General features: G+C 40.7%; 1 protein-coding gene across 1 annotated transcript; it reads right to left on the bottom strand.

Annotated features, from left to right (window-relative positions):
* Positions 1–9,882: 9,882 nt before the first annotated feature.
* On the bottom strand, positions 9,883–18,006 carry LOC115823770 (von Willebrand factor A domain-containing protein 7-like). Its single transcript, XM_030787798.1, has 14 exons — positions 17,824–18,006; positions 17,125–17,397; positions 16,821–16,914; positions 16,600–16,728; positions 16,083–16,269; positions 15,699–15,871; positions 15,150–15,265; positions 14,213–14,329; positions 12,129–12,299; positions 11,620–11,752; positions 11,293–11,445; positions 11,079–11,171; positions 10,658–10,932; positions 9,883–10,257 (listed from the first exon to the last, which is right to left on the bottom strand). Exons 1-14 carry the CDS (start codon positions 18,004–18,006, stop codon positions 9,883–9,885), a joined length of 2,472 nt encoding a protein of 823 aa, XP_030643658.1.
* Between the last annotated feature and the right edge of the window lie 3,537 nt (positions 18,007–21,543).

Genomic DNA, 21,543 nt, shown 5'->3' with positions numbered 1-21,543 from the left:
TAAAATAAACGCTGTTTATGAAACAGTGATAACCCGAAATATCGATCGTTTCTTCTTAGAATTGTCCACGCTGCTTATAGCAGATGTAGATTGTACAGCTGTGCATATCAGTTGACGCTATATGATGTATAACCAGCGACTTTACACACAAAACGGAAGTGTTTAATCGAATCTACCTTAAGGCATCGTAGACGCGTGTAGCTAGGACTGTCGAGTCATTTTTTTCCCCCATCATGTAGCCCACAGAGCGAACTGCGGAATTTACAACGAATGGATGGTTGTCCCTCAGGGCAAAGGTATCGAAGTCCGTCGTTTTCAGTTTTGAGCATCATCTCCTGTGCGATGAATGTTATGTTGAACTCCGCCACGAAAGACGTGAGCGATTTAGAGAACAAAACTAATTGAGGAAGTGGTTCGCAAGCAACTTGAGGTGGAGACATTTTCACACAAGCTGCAACCTCGAGGCCATGTTTTCCAGTGTGCAGTTGTCTTCTACACTGAGATGGCAAAGAGCATACTTTAAGAATTACAGACACCTGAGTTTTAGGATGCTATGGAACAGGGATAGATTTACTGTTATTTGTAATATGTTTGCTATCACTGTAAGATGTATTTGTTCTGGTGTAAATTTACTCGTTGTGCCATTGTTCTTGTTAGGAGATGACAAGTCTACAGTCTATTCTATGTTTTTATAGTGTATCTTCTTAAAACTTTTTTTATTGTTTTGTTTATGTTGGCACCTACACCAAGATAAATTCCTTGTACACCTAGTACTTGGTGAATGAAAGATTCTGATTCTGATTCTGAAGACTGCCACCCAAGCCAGTGAACAGGTGGAAGTCCTTCAGTGAACTGTGTACTCATATGTACGAAGTAAATGGACTCAAAGAGCCAGTAGGCTTAACAGTCTCCCTGCCAGCAAACTTCAGTAGAAAACTCTGGAAAACTTCGAGCGCCTACTGAAACAAGAGTTGAGAGATTGAGGTTCATCAGGCCCACCACCAGAATACGTGAGTAGTACAAAAAGCGACGCGGAGTTTGAAAGTGTGTGAGAGAGGATGAGCCAGTTCACTTCGCTCTTCAGTCTGTGGAGGACGTGGTTTTGTAGAAACTTTCTGACTCATCACCTGAGCTCGAACGTGAAACTGGAGCAGAATCGTGATGCTAAACGTGTGAAAGAGGAAATTGGGGGTAGACTGGTGTGGTGCAGAGCCCGCAAAGTCAAGGAACTCCCCCACCAAACAGCGGAAACGGCACAGCAAGGCTCACAGCAAAAAGCTAAGTAAGAGAGGAAGTATTGATAGACAACTCTCATGATTTTTCTCATCTGCGTCAGGGTGTGTGTGTGTGTGTACGTGTGTATGTGTGTGTGTATGTGTGTGTGTGTGCAAGCTCAGAGGTTCTCACGCTGCCACTACTATTGAAACGCCACGACTTATCTTCCTTGTGTGACAGGCAGTTCTGCAATTCCTGTAATTGCAAAAGACAGAAAAAAACAAAAACAAATAAACAAACAATAATTCTATAGTTCTGCAGAATAGAGAGAAGAATTACGTTACAACATTGGTGCTTTTCATGAGACTCAGGTTAACCAGGCAGCGCACTATTGCTCCAGAACCTTAACAGAAAAACCATACAGTTGTGTGCTCTGTGGTAAGAGGTTTTCATGCATTTCAGCACATCAGGGAACAACTAAGGACTCCATGTAGAGGAGAAACCTTTCTTCTGTTTGCAAAATGACTTTTTTTTATATTGAGTTTTTTTTTTTTTAATTTTATTTATTTATTTATTTATTTATTTATTTTGTTTAATCATTTTGTTGCAGTGTAACAAGGTTTACACTCAAGCAAAACCAGAGAAAGATATCTGCATTGTCTACACTGAAGGCATACTGTCTAAGCAGATATTCTGTTTAAGTCTTTTTCTATACCGTAAAAGTCCTAATATGAAACTCTTATCTGTTATATAGAATCATTGATAGTATGTGAAGACTTGTATATATAAGCAGTGTCAGTCGAAATGAGTCTGTATTTCTACATTTCAATAAAACATTTGCAGCCCACGATCATAGTATTCAATCTCTTCTTTGTATCAAAGGTGTTTTGTCCTTTGTGTTATCAAAGTAAATGTTTCAAGGTCAAATAAAAGAAGATTAAAAGTCATTTAATAGGTTGCCACCAAATGTTCAATCACAGGCCATTGACTTGAAAAAATGTCAGCTAAAAAACACAGGAACCAACCATCGGTGCATGAAAAAACTCATCTCGGCTTTGTTCATACACTCTTAGTTTTATATGCCTTGTTATGAAATGGACCAGCATTAACAGCAGTGTGCAATTGCATGTCGCAATTTTTTTTTTTTTTTTTTTAAGAGAAATGTGCTTTTCTTAAACCTGAGTCGTTTGTAATGAGGACTGGACATATTGTTGTTGCTAGAATCAAACAGAAGTGTCACCACTTCTCACCACTGATTTTACTCATTCCCAATAAATACATTTCAGTGAGATGGACACTACAATCCATGGTACTCACTGAACTGCATATACTGGCCAGTGTCAGGCACCAGCACCACCATAAAATATTAAATATACTGTCTTTTCTGTCCTCAGGACTGGATTTGGGAATTATTGGTGTAGGGCTTTATTTATTCATTTATTTTCTCTTACCCTAATCTTTGTAAATCTCAGCTGCAGAGAAGAGTGGATCACAAGGACCGTTTTGATGTCATGGTCCTTGAGATCCACAACACTGCATATTTTGAATCTTTTCCTGCTTCTCTGAGATGCCTGATTTAACTCGTGACCCAATTATTATGGCGTGATTTGCTATATAGCTGGTGTGTTCTAACCTAAAATGTGTAGAGCGCTGGGTTTCCAGCAGCAACAATGAGAGGCAATGTAGTAGGCCGTCTTTTGTACCTAAAGGTAAGAGCAATGTAACACAAAAGTCACATCTTTGCATTTTAATAATGGAAATCAGATGGTGGCCTCCAAAATGTACACAGATCCACACCAAAAAACATTAAATGGTCCCTTTTTGTTATTATAAATATGGGGTGATGGTATGGTATTGTCCATCATGACGAAAATAAGTGAGGCAACTGTTTCTGGACCGAAGACTGGAAACGTCCCTTGCATTTCAACATATGTTTCGACATTCTCCTTTGTAGACACACTATAGTTGTTTCTAAATTATCTAACCGTTTTTCACGCATCAGATGAGCCTGAATGACAACAGCAGCCATCACCTGTACGTTGCAAAGACGTTGACAAATTAAGGGACGATAGCAAGCGTAACTGGAGGCTCTTGCAGGCTCACCTCGCGTGCATGTTAGTTCACGCATTGTAACAGGGGTGACGTAGATCAAAAGTTGGGGGTGAAGTCGTGCTTGTGTCACGGTACCTCACCTTCAAACGGAAGTTGCAACAGTGCTTTCAAGTTGCACTTTAGTCTCTCCATAGCGTTCCGTGCATCCATGGCATTCTTGTTTTATTTTCAGAGACTCAGGGCGAATTATTGAACAAAGGACATTCATTCTGCCTGTCAGAGCCTTAGGTGTACAGCCTGTGCCACCCAATAAGACGCTAGAAAAGAGGTTAGTGGATTAACGGTCATGATACAAGTTGTTGCCAAGTTACATTAATCACGTTCACGAACAACTACAGAGGTGCTGCACATGAACTAAAGGTCAGCAGTACACAACCACAACGTAAAAAAGGTTTATTCAGTTGCTTCCCTCAGCAGACAAAGGGGCATCGTCCCCAAATTCTTGGTTGCTAATTCCAAAAACCCACTACCACGGAAGAACTGTGGGGGGCTGAAATTGTTTCCATCCGGTGCATTTTCAAGATAACCCCATTCCACAACTCTCCTCTGCGACCGATTACACGCACCAGTTTCGAAGATAAGAATTGTTCTTGTTTTCCGGTAAATTACTGTTATTGCATTTATTCAGCGTGCTGCAAACCTGTCTTGCAAGTATTTTATTCATAGACGCGGGAGGAATTTATGTTTGTCAACGCATCTGGATACATTTCTCATGGCTCCATCCCACTACCCAAATTGTGTTCAGGGGGCTAATTTCTGAACGTATTAAACTAACTTACTCACAGTCTTTTAAGTCTAGGTAGCCAGTTTTTGTAATGCTGCTTAGAGACCTGTAAATGTATTTTCACCATACGATACAACAAGTCAATCATGAAATGCACTCAAGAGCTTCCGAAATTCAGCAATCGATTTATCGATGCAAACCTCCAAGCTAGTGAGCTAGCTGACCACATCGTGTAGCTAACCTGAAAGGCAACAACTCGGTAATGGCCAGGTGTTGTTTGAAAACGTGAATAGTCCAATTTACGAAGATACATCACACCAGAATCATGAATTCTAATGTGACATGATGTATCTTCGTTAAAAAGATGATTTTTTTTATTGACAGAGCATGTCATAATGTGAGGTCGATTTAAAGTTACCCACACATTTGACCGCAAAAGGTTTACGAAACGGTATCATCTTATTACCAACTACGGATTGAATAAGACAAAGAAAGGAATTATTGCTTTCTGGCAGCTTCTCTTCCAGGTCGCTCGTCCTCGACCAAGCCCAGCGCAATGGAGGTGGAAGATCCTATATTATCCAAATTCCGAACTCTCATTGGATCAGTCATGGTGAAGACAACATCAGAGATCGTAAATATCTTTGCCAAAGTTCTCAAAGAGATGCGCGTGGAGATATCCCGCAGCTGGACCGAAATTGACGTGTTGAGGCAACAGCTGGAGGAGTGCCAGCGGCGATGCACGGAGGCCGTTTTTAGGACCCAGGTGTCTTATGATCTTAAAAATGAACGCGAGGAGACGGAGGTGGCGCAGATGTCTACCCAGGTCCTGGCTGGCCAGCCACGTTCAGAGGCAGAGGTTTGTAATGAGTGCCATGTTTTTGAATTTGACATGAACACACAAACTGTCAACACAGCTGTTTCCTGAATTTTTAAGGTGAAGATCAGAGAGAGAGAGAGAGAGACAGAGGCCATTGACTGCATATATTCAGTTGCATTAAAGATAAATGCCTGTTGATATAACCTTTAAGTTTGTAACATGAATGTTGATGAAGGTCTTTGATTGGCTGGATAAATCGTATTTCTCTTGTTTGAAGGTGGCAGGGCGAAACAGAAATCTGAAGCCGAGTAACACAGAGAGCCATGGAGTAGGTTCACCGCAAACTGGCAGGGCGGGTAAGATAATCGTGATGATAAACATGGACAAGCCATTTAGCTTGAGAGAAAAAAAAACACTTCATGAGCTTTACTCCATCAGTTCTACCAACACCACTCGAAATCACGTCCTCTTTTCTGAGGGAACCATTTGTTTGTGCCTTATACGTCGATTCGTAATCAAAATAACGGTCGTGTTATTGGCTTGACACACGCCCCCTTGTAAATCTGGCCCAGGTGACGCTTTCGTTGTTCCGTCAGTCCCTCTGAGTCGACGCCTCTCACTTGCTGTTTTATGTTTGTATCACATGTTACAGGCAGCAAACCTCAGTTTAACACTGTGACCGTCACTGCTGTGAGCTCACCGGACAGAAACCAGTCAGTCAAGAGGGCAACAGCCACACACACACCTGCAGAAAGCACTGGGTTTCTACTGCAGCCAGGAATCGGGGCCAAAATTTCACCACAGCCCAAAACCGCTCCTGCAGTCGACACCCAGACATCCTCTCTCGCTCGTTCAGATGTGATAGAGATGGGACAGAGTTCAGGAGGTGATACTGGGATGATGAAAAGCAAATTCGTAAAAAAGAATCCGAAAGCCAAACTGGCTAGAACGGCTCCTTTGCCGACGCCTCGAAACAGGCGACACATCAGCGGTCACAAACGTTGCGTCTGCTGCTCGTCGAAAGAGTGTCCCTCCCCAAAAATCCAGCCGACTGATCTCGATGAAAGACTGTTCAAATGCAGCGAATGTGAGAATACCTTCAAAGGATGGCTCGACTTTAAGAAACACAGATGCCCCTGTCATATCACTTGTAACGTGTGTGGAGAAGAATTCACTACTGTTAGGGCTTTGGCCATTCACAAAGGCAAAAGGCCTGCGAACAGAAAATGCCTTTACAGCTGCCACCACTGTAGACAGAAGTTTCCCACCAAGTGTAGTTATAACCTTCACAAGAGCATCCATTCGAACAGCACCCATGTACAAACCACCCAGCGCGACCCACCGATGTCTTTTCCATTTAACCGTTTGCCCAAGGAGTTAAAGGCGAAGGTGGAGGTCAGAGTGGAGAGAATTTCCGACGCCGACTTGAAGGCGGCTTTGGCTTCTAAAGGAACGTTGTGGGTTGCGACAAAGAACCCAAATCTGACGCCTTTGGCCGAGACCGCGGCTGTACGTTCTAGCCCAACTCCAGAAGGCGCGTCAAACGAATCGGCCCGTAAAACCGCGTCTCAAGACGCCGTCGACGCAAAGGATTCGCCCGCGGCCGCTCCGAGCGACGTACCTTTGACCTCCGAGGTCAAAGATTCCTCTCAGGGTGGAGCTATAGCTGTAGGAGAGAATGAAGCACCCGTGGCAGATGCTACTTCACGTCAAATTATCGAAGGAAAAGATGCAGCACTTCCCTCCTCTGGACAAAGAGAGGATAACCAGGAGAAGAGGAGTCAGGAGAACCAAAATGAGAAGGAGCCATTGGGCTGTGGAGGTGCAACGGGAGGCGCTATGAAGAATAATGAAGGAGGTACAGAAGGAGGTGATGAAGAAGAACCTTCTAACAGCAATCCAAAGAACAGTCCATCAACGAAGAAAAGGCGTATGATAACCGGTAATTTTGTACTTTTTTTACTTTTTTTTTTTGCCACATTACATACCACTTGATTCTTAATGAACAGCATATCTTCCCTTTTTTTTGTTAAGAAATACGTGACTACATTCGAGTAAACATTTGATCAACTTATTTCCTTAAAAATGTCACATCATTGCTCCTGTTGCAATAACGAATAATGCCATATTTGTGGTGTCTGATATGGTTATTGTTTTCTTTTTTCCCCAGATTGCACACATGATTTCTACAGTGGTTTGTTCCCAGTTGAGAAAATTCTGTGTAGTAGAATGAATAAGGTAAGTTGAATAATCAACACGTTTGGAAACGTACAATAATAAATAGAATCCAACCGCATGTTGGCTACTCGTGACTCTCCTAGTAACAGTTACATTACGTAAGCATGTCACCCTTCCCGTAATATGAGTCTGGCGGTCATTGACAAATCAAACTGTAACAGATCTGTTATTTTATAACTGGCCAACAATTGCTAGTCATGAAGTACGGGCCTAAAGATTAGTGAAGTGGTCCTGGGGTCGAAAGGTCGCCGTTTCGATCCCGCTGGACCGGCAGGAGAGACGTGTGCGGGGTGGGGAGGGGGTGAACGAACAGCGCTCTCCCTTCCCTTGGTACGCTAGGCTGAGGTGACCTTGAGCAAGGCGCCTAAGCCCCAGCTGCTCCCCTGGGCGCAGCGGTCGTGGCAGCGTCGCGGTACTCTCTCAAGTCATGTTAAACGGCTTGTGGGCTGGGTTACAACCAGCTTTACTCACCTTTGCCTTGTCCTTTTTTTTATCTGAAGGGTCGTAAAGAAGTGAGAGTGAAGTGGATGCCTTGCTCAGCATGGTAAGATGAAATTCACACCGGTCACATTCATCTATGCTCATAACTAGTACTGACGGTGACACCTCTGGTGCTATTGATAATGACTGAATGACATCCTTTGTCGTTACTGAGGTTTTCGCTTTAGATCTAGTCTAATACAAATGTTATATCCTATGTTGATGTCAAATCCTGATTGTGAATATGATGTGAGTGCGTAGTCATCAATGTTTTTTTTTTTTTTTGCTGTCATTCAGCGGTATAAAATGGAAGAACACTTGGGAGCCCGCTGAGAGTTTTGCCTCTTTACTGGATGATAAGATGACATGAATGTTCTCACAGTTGTGATTTTTATTAGTTTTTACATGAAGAACTTACATTACGAATGTATACTTTTTAATGTATTTTAAATTGAGCATCAATCATTTACCATACCAAAGTCATTTGTGCTGTATCCCGCCTTGTAACTGTGTGAAGGATGTACATCAGCCATAGATGGACTTTTTAGCCAAATGTTATGCGTATTTATTTCCCTTTTTTAAAAATTTTCTTTGACGTTCGTACATTGTGATTGTGATGAAACAGTCAGCTGCCCCTGCCATGAAGAGATCCAATGAAATGAATGTTTGATATTGTAAGATGAACATTGTCAACTTTAAATAAACAGTTAGTCTACTAGAGATCTGATTGGTCCATTGATCTAAACAAATCCCAGTTGGCACTTCATCATCACCAGTACACTTACTGTACGTACTGTTACTGGGATAACTTTTCTTGCAAAGATGTGCAAACGTCCGCTCACCACTCTGACATAAAGTTGGGTTAAAACTGTCTCTCTTGGCTTTCTTAGAAAATCCATAGGGTGACTCAGTAGTAAATGTCTGTGGGCAATGAAAAGTGCAATTTCCTTCAGAAAGTAAGGGATGGGAATATTTTTTTACAGACAGAATACGGGATGTGAATACTTTTTTTACAGAGAGAGAATAAGGGATGTTAATACTTTTTTACAGACAGAATAAGGGATGGGAATACTTTTTTACAGACAGAGAATTATAAGGGATGTGAATACTTTTTTACAGACAGAGAATTATAAGGGATGTGAATACTTTTTTACAGACAGAATTATAAGGGATGAGAATACTTTTTTACAGACAGAATAAGGGATGAGAACATTTTTTACAGACAGAATAAGGGATGTGAATACTTTTTTTTACATACAATATATGTGTGTGAGATAGGCTTGAACAGCTTCTTAACATGTCATATTTCAGGGTGTCATATCCATTCAGCAGCAATCTTAGTTTGAACTGCATTAGAAGCAGTGTTCAGAGTTGCCTCCTCTGAGCCAAATGCCACAATTCTCTTACTGGACTGTGCATCTACAAATGGGTTAGGTGTTCCACACATGCAATGCAAGACTGCCACCACTAGAGGGTCTGTGAGACTGGTTTTTTTTTTTTGTAGTCATCCTCTTGACTAAATTGTTTTGAAGTATTCCCTGCTCCAAATCCACACAACTTTTGCTTTTGAAAACAGTATGTAATTGTGAAATAAGACAGCGTTTTAGCCTTTTTTTTCAGGCAAATATACATCATTTTCAGTCGTTAATAAAAATAATACCTCAAAGATAAATATATAGGTAAAATGTAACTTCATATAAATAAGCTGTAAGGTTAAAAACTGAAAACAATGAGGGGAAACAGAGAAGGGAGACACAAAAGAGCTTTACAGTATACTGCATAAAGACTGCCTGCAGCTGATCAAATAATAGGAAGTGTTGTGCTTCTTAGGGAACAGTCTCAGGGGTTTGGTCGTGTGAAAACAAAACAACCAAGCACCTTTTTCCTCATTTCTGTAACAGACAAATGAAAAGCTGAAACTGGCTCCGATGTTGGATCATCGACATGCAAACAGTGAAACAGATGATGGGGTTCAAGAAGAGAAAAGTTTCTTAAAGAAAGACACAAAGAAGAGCTGATACAACATAGTGGTAATTAAAAAAAAATAACTAAAACATTTCAACAAAAAAGTACAGTGAAAGTAGGCGTTCCTTTTTCTTTTTTTTTCCTCCGCATTTTTAACTAAGCAAGGTCCAAAAGTGGCAATGTGATCACTCATTTATCCAGTTCTCCTCCGGGTCTCATGTAACTTCTATGTTCTTCGCGCTTGAATACATCAGACAGGTGTTTGTACAGTCTGACCTGTAAAGGTTACGCAACAGTACGAATAACAAAAATATGTTGCACCCTGTTTTTAGAGGTGTAAAATCTGGTTTAGAAAGGAGACAATCATGATGAACCAGAGGCTCAGAGACAGGGACATGGCTGGTCCCACTCCAGCCACCACAGAGAGACGCAGTACAGCATAGTTGAAGTCTGAGGCACCAGGATCTGTAGCCACAATGGTCAGTGTGACATCAGTGCCAGAGGGAGTGTCTGAGGGAGCGGTGAGGGTTACTGTACCATTGGCCCTGCCCCCGTTACCAATGACCAATGAGCTGGGGAAAGTCATATCGTACAAACGGTTATTCCTGACTGTGATGCTGAAGCTGCCTCCTGATTGGCTGGTTTCAACAGTGAAGGGCAGGCTGAAGGTCATTCCAGGTGCCCATGTTCCATTTGCCATAGCCTGGAAACATTCAGAGAAAATAAAAAGACAGTAGTATTGTGTCATTAAAGTGGAATAGTGTGGGTGATCTGTTGAAAACTCTGGGGAAGTGCTGAGCATTCAAAACATTGTTATTACTGTAAAGAACTCTGAAACCGGTTCCTCTCCCTTTCTTCTCTCAAATGGAAACATTCAAATGTAAACAATGCCCTGAACATGACATGATGGATTTAAATGAGCTTACAGTCACTCTATTAAGGCTATATACATGCCGTCACTGATAAGATGAGTGAAAATTCAGTATGGGACACAGTGAAGCAAAGTTATTTCAGAGTGCAGAACATGAACTGCAATCTTTAAATCACCACTAATAAATGTACTTCAGGTATACTAATGCTTTTCACATGGTTTATATGCTTACCGTAACTGACACGTTGGACGTTCTGATTTGGGTAGAGGAGTATCTCTGGAAGCTAATTTGGGAGGATCCAGTGGAGTTACTCTGACCTGTCACACGAATACCAAAGGAGCCACGTGGAGCAGTGCCAAAGGTCACTAGGTATTCCCCATTACCCAGTTCTTCAAGGCTCCCAACTATGGTTTCTGTACTCATTGTCTCAACAGCAGCCGCCTCTGTCAGCTTTACAGAGTCACCTCCAGTTACTGACAACACCACTGATACATTCCCACCCGCAGCTGGAGGGAGGGAGAATAACAATTAGTTTAAGTGTCTATGAAGGAAGGGTGAGAAACAGAAAAAAGGTAAAACCTTAGTAAATGAGTAAAACAGTAATTCTATAAATCAATTAAAAATTCTGAATGAGGGATAAATGCCATCTTACTGGTTTGCGGCCTACTGGCTAACACTGTGTATCCTCGATGAGGCACCAGGAAAACCTCCACTACGTCAAAAGAGAAGTCAATCGTGCTCTGTCCTGGAAGCAAGTAATAAACAAGAGTTCAAACACTGACAATAAGAATAAAGTTTTTACATGTGTATTTTATTTATTTATTTTGTTAGGAAAGAAACAATCATAACTTTATTGTTTGTTTTACCAATGACTTTCACGCTGTATGGTTGAGTAGAATTGACACTGATTTGCCACAGTCCTGTTGGATTCTTGTTGTTTGGTCTCATTGTATGGAAATTCCCCACAGTCTGAATTGTTCCTAGGGTTCCAGTTGCCTCAGTACTAGACTGGGACAGTCCTGTAATGGTTAGATAGTAAGGGTTATCGTTGTCATCTATGATTCATCCAAATATACGGACTCAAGTCTAATCAGACAGTCATCATTGGTAACGTAAGTAATTACTTTCTTTTAACTTGACACACAATGTTCTGGAGGGTTTATTTACATAATTTACATCTCCAGCATATCTACCTGAAGGGCTTGTGATAGTGAAAGTTGGTGAGATGCCCGTGATGTAGATAGTCAGGTTTGTAACCGACGAATCTACAAGCACGGAGAAGTTTTCTGCCTTTGGTGGGCTCCGCACAGCAAAAAACAGTGTGACCTGTTAGCACAGATAAATAATTGTACTAATAATTACTTGTCAAACACATAGATTTCTCAGAGAAGATGCACATTTACACTATTTCGTCCTTACGTAAAGCAATTACCCATTTAGCAAAAGCACACTTTTAAGATTGTACCTTCTCCTGAAGCCAAAAACCATTTCCAGTGATCATTTACCAGAAATGATTCTCCTTAGTGTTAGTAAAAGTATGAGTCATTTCACAAGCGAAAAGCAAGCTGGTTACTATAGGCAGTGAATGGTTCATTTTGTCTCACTCTAATAGGCCTCTATTTTGTAGTGGTAATCTACAACTTTTATGGCTAGTTACATGGTTACGGTTAAGTAAAACGAAACCATGGTGACACGTCATTACCAGTGCTGAGCTGGAAGTGTCCTCAATAATGCTGGTGGCCTGAGACAGCGTATCCTTGGTAACCTCAATGGCCTGCCCACCTGAAGCGTCAGCAAGGTCCTGATAAATCTGATTCAAGGGGTTGGACAGACGGCGTCGTGTAGAGCGAGCGTTGGTTAGCAGAAAATTCACCTGCACAATGAGATGAAATACAACAGTTGAATGTATCATTACAGAGTGTTTCTGAATTCCAGGCCTAGTTATCTTGTATGCTTACTCTTTCCCTCTCCCATGTAATGTGCTTGTACCATTGAAAGGAGATCACATTCAGACTGCAAGTCACCATGAACGTCACAGAGTATGAATCAAGCTTCATAGCTACTCCAAGAAACTATGCTAAAGGCAAGTTTAGGACAAATCAACACTTAAGAACCAGACAAAGTATTTACAAAGAATTTCATTCCTGCTTTTAGCACTGAGCAAATTCACATTTAGGAATGTTCATCGGTGTAGATTACGATATTTGAAAAGGTAATCATTGTTGAAGTTTTCCCATCGCTTTGACCAGATCAGGGGTGGGCAAATCCAGTCCTGGAGGGCTGGTGTCCTGCAGGTTTTTGTTTTCACCTCTTAGCTACCTGTTTATTTTCACTTTGAAAACAGGTGTGCATGCTCTTCATCCAATCAGAGACTGTATTTAGTTGGTCGACAAGAAAAACAGCAGGACCATGGCCCTCCAGGACCGGATTTGCCCACCCCTGGACCAGATGTTGTGATGATGCATTATATATTTCCAAGATTTGTGATCTTTCTGTCAAGAATTCGACAGTTTGGACGTGATCGAGCAAATTTTCAGCTTAATTTACCTTAATTTACAGGAATTGTACACCTTCATGCTAACGCTGGATTACTGAGGAAAATGTCCTCTGACGCTTGCTTCTTCCAGCAGTTATGAAAATTTCAGTATATTCGCATAACTGCCATTATTTCAAAAGAAAAAAAAATATATGTATACACACAAACACACACACATATATATGTATGTATATGTACATATGTATGTGTGTGTGTGCGTGCACATGTGTGTATATATATATATATATATATACACACACACACACACACACACACACATACATATATATATATATATATATATATACACACACACACACATACACACACACACACACATACATATATATATATATATATACACACACACACACACACACACACACACATATATATATATATATATATATACACACACACACATATACATATACATATATATACATACATATATTTACACACACACACACACACACACACACACACACACTACCATATAGGAAAAAAGGCTAGAAAGAAAAAACGTTCTTAGGACACTGACTGGTCTCTCTTGCTGGCTGACGGCTTAGACACACAGTAATACAAAACCTGGCATGAATCAGTTACTTTAGAATACCTGTAGAATGATCTGCCCCAGGGTCGCTATTCAGAAAGCGTCTTGCATTTGTAAACTGGGATACCTTGTGTTGTAAATGACACTGGGGGCACTCTTGAAAGTAAATTTAACCACTTTTTATAGTTCAAATACTATATGAATGGCCCATGGACCTTTCTCCGAGACAGGAGTGATTTCATTACAAAACTCGCTTTTAGCGGAATTTCTAGAGAGAGACTCTGAGACCCTTTACGAATGCTGACCCAGGGCATTATGAATGGAAGCACACATGTGGTTTAAACAATATGTGGAAGGAGTTTGTAGTTGAACCTGTCTTATCTCCCAATGCTACTGAGAAAGACAAATGAATAAGTCAGCCTAGGTCAGTTTCAGTTCTGAAAGGAAATTATATTTCACCTGGAGGACCATCTAATGGATTTCTTTTGAAAATTAAACTCATGTGATGGATCTGTGATGCATCTGGGTTTAAAACAGTAATAGAAATTCATGGTTATCCTCTGATAGACTGTGTGGCTGTATTAGAGAGACACCATGTGAGACAGAGCACATAACATGACTACAGATCATTTTGATCGAACTCTTTGTCAGGACCCTGTTGTGAGACCATGGGTGAGGCAGTTACTTGAATACTCACTGTTGATTTTGTGCTTTCAATAAGTGCCAACACTGTGCTTTTCAGTTCAGCGTCTTTCGGTTCAGCATCGGTGAAAAGAAATATTTCAGACCTGGGTGGGGCTCCTGCCAGCGCCAGCTGAGAGGGACAAAGAGAATTAAGATAAGAGATTAAATATGTGCTGGTGGCGGAGGAATGAAGAGGAAATATGCTGACTGTCCTCAGTCTGAAAGGTTTCCTATGAGCAGGTGCAAAATCTCTGGTTTGACCACATTTTTTTGTGTCTCTGGAGACTCATTCCCAAACACTTTTGAGTATGTGACATAAATCTGCTTTTCAACTGTGGTAAAATTTGGAACAATTAAAACAATGTCACAGAGGCAGATTTAGGTTAAGTGCATACCCGCTTTTCATATGCCCTCTGGATATATATACAGACTGGCTAACGCAGTAGTAACTTTAAAAAGCTGCAAACAGGAGAGTGAACTATCAAATGACTGTTCTGGTTTGTGGCTCTAAATGGACTTTACACAGACAGTACACACAGACAGTGCACATCCATACAGCAGTACACATACAGACATTTGAATTTTCGGTAATACTCTACAAACATTGTAGTACTGCAACATGAAAGTATCTGGCGTCACTGCTAGCTGGAAATAAGTATTCATTATTTTGTAATTTATCTGTGCTTTACACTGATTTCTTATGTCCATTCTTGAATACTCCTAAACATCCAGAATGGCCACGTGGAAACTATATCTTATGGGATTCAACTTCATGCTCATGCCAATAAGACAGTATGTTTTTGTACATCATTTGTCACTGCCTCTAAAGTTTGTAAATACTTTTTTTAATAGTGTAACGGTAAATTGAATCTGTCTTGGAAGTCGCTCTGCATCTGTCTTGGAGGTTGCTTTGGATAAATGTATTGGATGTATAAATGTATAAATTATACCCAAAGCCCAGACAGGCTCATCTCAGCATTATCTGTGCCTCCTCCAGCAGGGGAAATTGCATTTATTAGTCTTTTGAACTCTTCGGCATCTGTGGTCCTTGTTAGTGGCCCAAATTCTAGAATAGTAAGTAAGAGACAAACAAGGTGTTTTCACAAAAGTGTGTTGTGAGTCTTTAGATCAATCTCATTTGTGTCTTTCTTTCTTTCTTTTTTTCTCTTTCTTTCTTTCTTTCTTTCTTTCTTTCTTTCTTTCTTTCTTCCTGTCTTTTTCTTTTTTTTCTTTACAAAAGGTTCCAGAGAACATTCTGGAAGATTTAAAGGAGAAAAGTCACAGAAAATAAAATGTTAATCTCTGTTGAGGAGTCACTTATCAGATATGAGTGAATGCTAGTTTTTCATAGTTTTTTCTATAGTTTTTTCTGTTATGTCTGTCCTCAAACCTCAGTTCCCTCAGCAACCCTCAGTTTCTTTACTTCATTTAAATGATTTGCTTCAATTACTTTTAAAGAAATGAAACCTATGATTTTTAATTGCTGTGATATGTCTCACCAGGGTCATTGAACGGGACCAGGATGTAGTCAGAGGGTTCATCGGCGGTGCCTTTCTTGCTGTCAATTATGAATGAGGTGATACGTCTCACTTCCGCAATATCATCTGCCATACTCTCAGAGGTGTCAATCACGACACACAGGACGTTAAATGTCTGAGAGATACCCATCAGTCTGAGACAGAAGAAAGAAAGAAAGAAAGAAAGAAAGAAAGAAAGAAAGACACAAACAACAATCAAGCAAAGGCAGAGCAAGAATGAACAACAAAACGGAAAATGCCTGGTAAACCTTGCCCTTTTGTTCCAAACCCCAACATGTCCTTACAGTATCCATCTCTTCTGCTTTCTCTTTTTCTATCACACACTGAGACATCTGTGTCTATTACCTCAGGAAGTCATTGTCGCCGGCTGAAGCTCTTATGTCCTCTAACAGTTCACTGGTGGCGGATATGGCTGCATTTGCAGCCTGGAGGTGCAAGCTCCCGTGCTCAGAGCCAAAACCATCTTTGTTGATCCCTCCAGTGGGCTCAGTTCTACTCGTAAGATCTGCTGCCCCTCCATGACTACACTTTCCTGTGGTCATCAAGATAAACGAATGAATATGGTTGACTATTCTGGGTTTTCTCAAAACAGTGAAATATTCAGTAATAAGGGTTCAGTCCAGCTTTCATATGGCTGATGTGAGAGGCATGACTGGCACGTCCGTAAATGAGATCTCATTTGCAAAATACGGCAAGGCAAAATTGACACGAAAGGAAAATTTTATTTCTGGCTATTATGGTGTGTCGTGAAATCCTATGTTTTGTCTGTCTTATCCTGTCATGGTGTCATCAACAGAAGACATTTAAGTGTGACTGCATGTTTTTCATCTCAGGAATGGGGATTCAATAGACAACTGCATACCATCAGGTTTGGAACGTGAAGTGAGGCTGAAGTATCCTGAGGTCAACTTCTTCTCAGTGATGATGTTATCTAGGATATTGTTGTCACAGTTATCACCAACACAGCTCCTACATGTTGCGGTGTTCCTGTCTGGATGAGACATTGTGAATGTTTTACATTTTCATTTGCACAGACACACACACACATACATACATATATGGACAATTTGTTGTGTCTTATACCTGCAATGTTGTTAATTGGGAGGTTTGGTCTTATAAGGGTAGTATATGGAGACCGGTTTCCCAACTCTATCCAGTTACTGTGACTGTAGAAGTCCTGTGAAGATATTGTACTGTAATGTTAGTTACTAAAAGACTAAAAGAGTTGTATCACGTGAATATCACAATGCTTTTCATTTGTATTCATTATTCATTAGTCTAGGCAGACAAGCACAAAGGGCCACACTGGTCCTCAGAGGTCTTTCAATGAAACAATGATTTATCATAAAAATTTCTTTTACTTCTTCTCTCACATGTCCAGCGTCACCTGTAAAGTATGCATCGTTTCTCCGAGTCTTTCTCTCGCTGTCTCAAAATTCTGCTGCTCAATGTTAGCTTTCACGACGTCCACTCCACTCGTAATGACATCACGCCCCCGCAAAAAACTCTCATCGTCGAAGTGGTATTCTTCGTCGAAAACGTGTCGACCGTCCACCCATGCGTTTCTGTTGGCGACGTCGTTGATGACGCTTCGAAAATTGTTAGCCGATTGTGGAGATGAGCAGGCCGCAGCTAGTGATTCTGCGGTCAGCGGATCTGGCTGTGAAAAGATAAAGCAGTTCATTCTCTTGATCCCAACACTCGTTCTAATTTGTTAATGTAGCTACTTACTTACACTCAGGACACAGCTCGTTCACAACACTTATATTTGTCACATATATTCACCTTTTCTTAGCCGAAAGGGAAAATACTGCAGACCTACTCAGTGTATAAACATTGTAGGCAATAAAACAAAAGAATTACGTTTTAGATGTACTTTTAAATTTGTACTTTTTAAAATAAATTTTAACTTTACTTTTTTTTAAAAATATTTATTTTTTGAAACATAGGCTACTCATTATCTTTGGTAGACAAAAAAATGCCACGAGATGTATTTCATGTGTACAATTGTCAGATTATCACTCGGTCATTATTCTTGAATTCCAAGACAAGGAAATTGTCTATCCGTGTGAGACAGTAAACTTACCATCACGAAGTTCTGTCCCTGTTGTTCAGCGCGTGCCTTGCACACCTCAGCAGTCGTTTGTAGAATAGCTGACTTCGTTATTTGTTGGTGAGTGAGTGATGTGCGGGATATAACCTGGAACGCCAGAGCTCCAGGTTGAACGAGGAGAAGGACAGCGGCGACAATGACCGGATTTGCGATCATCATTACTGCCTTGGTAGAAAGAAGGAAATACCGTTAAATCGAAAAGAATGGTTTGCCTGTTAACACTCACAGATGATTTACGAAAACATGTTATAGGATACGTTCTTGAAGGCTAATTTAGCAGAATAAAACTCAACGAATCTGACCACGGTCAAGTCCGACGACTGATGACTGTTGCTTCATCAGAGTTTATAAAGAGTTTTACTGATTAGAACTTCCTTTAAACTGAGTAACGTAGAGACAGAACACTTTGAGATGGTTATTTGCGTAAAGCTATCTGTGCAACTTTTTATATTATTTAATTTACCGAGAGATTTACAATCCCAACAAGAAAATAATGTCAGATGCACCAAAATATTCCCATATGAATAAACTTGTTAAATGTAAGTTCTCCGTGACTGCACTGTGAACAGTGAGCTTGTCTCTGCATTTATCCCATCCAGCACACCAGTAGTGAACACATACAACAGACGCAAGAGCAGTGGGCACCATTCCTCTGCGCTTGGGGAGCGTTAGAGTTAAGTTCCTTGCTCAAGGGCACACAGCCGTGGGTGTTGGGCCTGTGAATCGAACCAGCAACCTTCCAGTCATAAGCCCGGTTCGCTAACCTTTAGACCACGGCTGCCCAACTTAAAAAACAGGTAGCCTACTTGTTTTTACTATCGTAGCTCTATGGAACGTCATACCCTTGTCGTATTTGATCTTCCCTTCTTTGGGTGACGAGAAACCTAATAAACATATGTAGCCTAAACTCTGTCCAACTCGGTCGAAAATTAAATTTGTTACAATTGAAATATCAATTAATGTCTACAAATCGGTCTTAGCATTACTAGACATCCTACCTTGTTTAAGTGTTTTGCCAGGTGAGGTTTGCCGTCCTGTAGACAAATGAAGAACTTAAATTATCCGTCTATCGTGTCATTACTGGAGTCACCTTAATTGATAAACCCGTTTATTAAAAAGAGCAGCTTATATCGGTGATCGGACAACCCCCATGCACATGCATACGACATGCACATGACAGGTTCGGCAAGTTGACATATTTTCATACCTGTCAACACCGGGCGTTGAAAATAAGGGAAATTTTCCGTCTCCCCGCCCTGCGCCTTCCCCCTAGCCTTACCCCTTACATTTAGATAAGGGTGCACAGTGAACCTTAGAATCACCACTGGGCAACCACTTGTTTTAACATATCAACAAGGATTGGGTTAATTAATTCCTGTTGTGACTACAATGAGGTGGTCAGTCAGATACTTGGTTGAAGGTGAAAATGCTGTGAGCACCCCCTGCATTGTATAAATGAAAACACATAAGGGCATACAAATTCAGCACTTAGAAGTTTATTACCAATGGGTGAGAGAGAGTGGGTGAGTGAGAGAGTGCACAGGGGAGAGAAGAGAGACTACCTTGTCATTCCTCTTGGTGAGGAATGACGTGGGACGTGTTGTAGACACAAGGTGCAGCTTTGCATTCCTCAACCCCTTCTGTGAGGGAGTGTATTGCTGAGCTTGACCAGTGTAGCAGAGTTTTTGTCATGTAGTAGAGTTTACATGACAGTAAAGAACAAACAGTACTGTTGTCCAATACCATTCTGTTTTCTGTAACAATATTTCGCACCAAACTAAATATTCTTTCAGAACTGGCATTGCTATTTTTTTTATTTGTATAATGCTTGATGGGTTCGACTGACATCTGTATTAGCCAATTAACAAGTTTGGTTTCGACTTCCAGCAGTGTAAACCTTCAACAGGAGATATCAGCTGGTTGTCCACCCAACGCATTCACACAGTTTAAGCGCATTCATGAAAATTCGGCTACGGAAATGTCTGTGCGCGTTTCCATCAGCTGTGTTATGTAGATTAAAATGTACACTCTCTTCATCGCGGGAGGAGTTGTGAACAGGTGTGGGTTTAAAACTTGTCTAGGGCAACTTTAACGAAAATGCGTGATAAAATCGCAACAAGCCCTTTGTTGATGCGGATAAACCTGTTTCCATCAACCAGTATAATCCTATAATCCTATAATCACCTCTTTCCAGCAAATAAACTTCGTATGCGACTCAAAAGATTTTATGCTGAGTTTAAGCTTTAATTTGCATTAAATAGTTGGATGGAAACCCAGCTAGTGTTGTGACAGCATTATATTGTGTGTTTGTTTGTTACACGGCAAGCGTTTTACGCTACTTCTGGTTAAAGTGTGCTAGATGAATAAAAATGCGACAGAGGATTGGACTGGCTTGTTTATCTGAGTACTTAACAGTTAGGATGCGGGGTGCCTGACCTTTCATTCCGTTCAGCAGTAGCTAGGTTATAAGGAATGTGTAGGCTAGTGATGGACCCTGACTGAAAGTCGTGCCCGCTCACTTTTGCCGAGGTCCGTCTGAAAATAAATTTCACGCCACTGCTACAAGGCTCCAGAACCTTACGTTATGAAAGGTTAAACATACGGGCATTCGAAAATATTAAAACGGGAGGACTGCGGGAGAAAAAGCTACAATACGGGAGAAACCCTGAAAAAACAGGGTTGACATGTCTGCACATTATTTGAGCATGTGGGCAGCCTATAACGCACTTAAGCGCTGCCCCCTCGGAGCTGTCAGAGTGCGCAGCCACGCCTAAACTGTCTCTCCGTGTAGCGATGTTGAAAGAACCATTTTTCTTTTGAGGCAACACACTGTTACCTACATATGAGTCATGGCAATTTTTCTTCCGTGACCGACAGCATTATTTGCATGGAAAAGCCAACTCATCTGAAATTTTGAAATTTTGGAAAATCTGAAATAGGTCCACAGCTTTTGCGTCTTGAACATGAATACGCTGCATCTTTCATAGGTATATGTTGCGTTTTCTGTTCTGTTTTCCATCTCAATAAAACATCACGCAGAAAATGTAGAGTCTATTTTATTCTCTCCCTCATGTCACTTACACGCAGTACAAAGCAATTAGCAGTGGTCACTCCACTTTTATAGTCAACGTCACAAAAGGACGTATTGTACCTAATACATGCGAACAACAAAAACGTGGTCGTAAACTATATAACATTGTGTACATATAGTGCAAAGGAATTATGTCTTACAATTTAACAAACAAAACAACAAATGCTGCGGCTGATGAGATCATATAATGTAACAGTATAGGTTTGACATTTGCGCTTGGGGGCGGGGTCGGCAAACATTCGTAACTGACACGAGTGCGCAAGGGTGAATTTATCACAGAATCAAACATAATAGGATTCAGATTTATCTCTTACATTCTATTTTATTGCATACAAACTATTTTATTGCATTACTTAAAGTATTTGTATATGTATATATATTAGGGATGTGAATCTTTCCCTTAAGACGTATCTAGATACATGGGCTTCGATACGATTCAGGGACTATGCATTTTAATATGTAAGGATTTGGTGCAATTCGACACGATGCAATCTGAGTTCTTAGCACTTGTTTAATGTACACTTTCATTTTCTATTATACATTAAAAGCGGCATTGCTTCAAATAGATGTGACCTATTTCATAAAAGACTAGGGAATTCCAA

This window comes from Chanos chanos, chromosome 11 (assembly GCF_902362185.1).
Source record: "Chanos chanos chromosome 11, fChaCha1.1, whole genome shotgun sequence".
Taxonomy (NCBI): domain Eukaryota; kingdom Metazoa; phylum Chordata; class Actinopteri; order Gonorynchiformes; family Chanidae; genus Chanos; species Chanos chanos.
The sequence above is the reverse complement of the archived record's forward strand: the minus strand, read 5'-3'. Positions and strand labels throughout refer to the sequence as shown.

Excerpts from the sequence above, each read along its gene's own strand:
- LOC115823770 (XM_030787798.1), bottom strand. The coding sequence starts at position 18,006 with ATGATCGCAAATCCGGTCATTGTCGCCGCTGTCCTTCTCCTCGTTCAA. Across the intron at positions 16,270-16,599 it reads TTCACGTTCCAAACCTGATG|GAAAGTGTAGTCATGGAGGG; the intron begins GTATGCAGTTGT and ends TGATGACCACAG. Across the intron at positions 11,753-12,128 it reads ACACTTCCAGCTCAGCACTG|GTCACACTGTTTTTTGCTGT; the intron begins GTAATGACGTGT and ends CTGTGCTAACAG.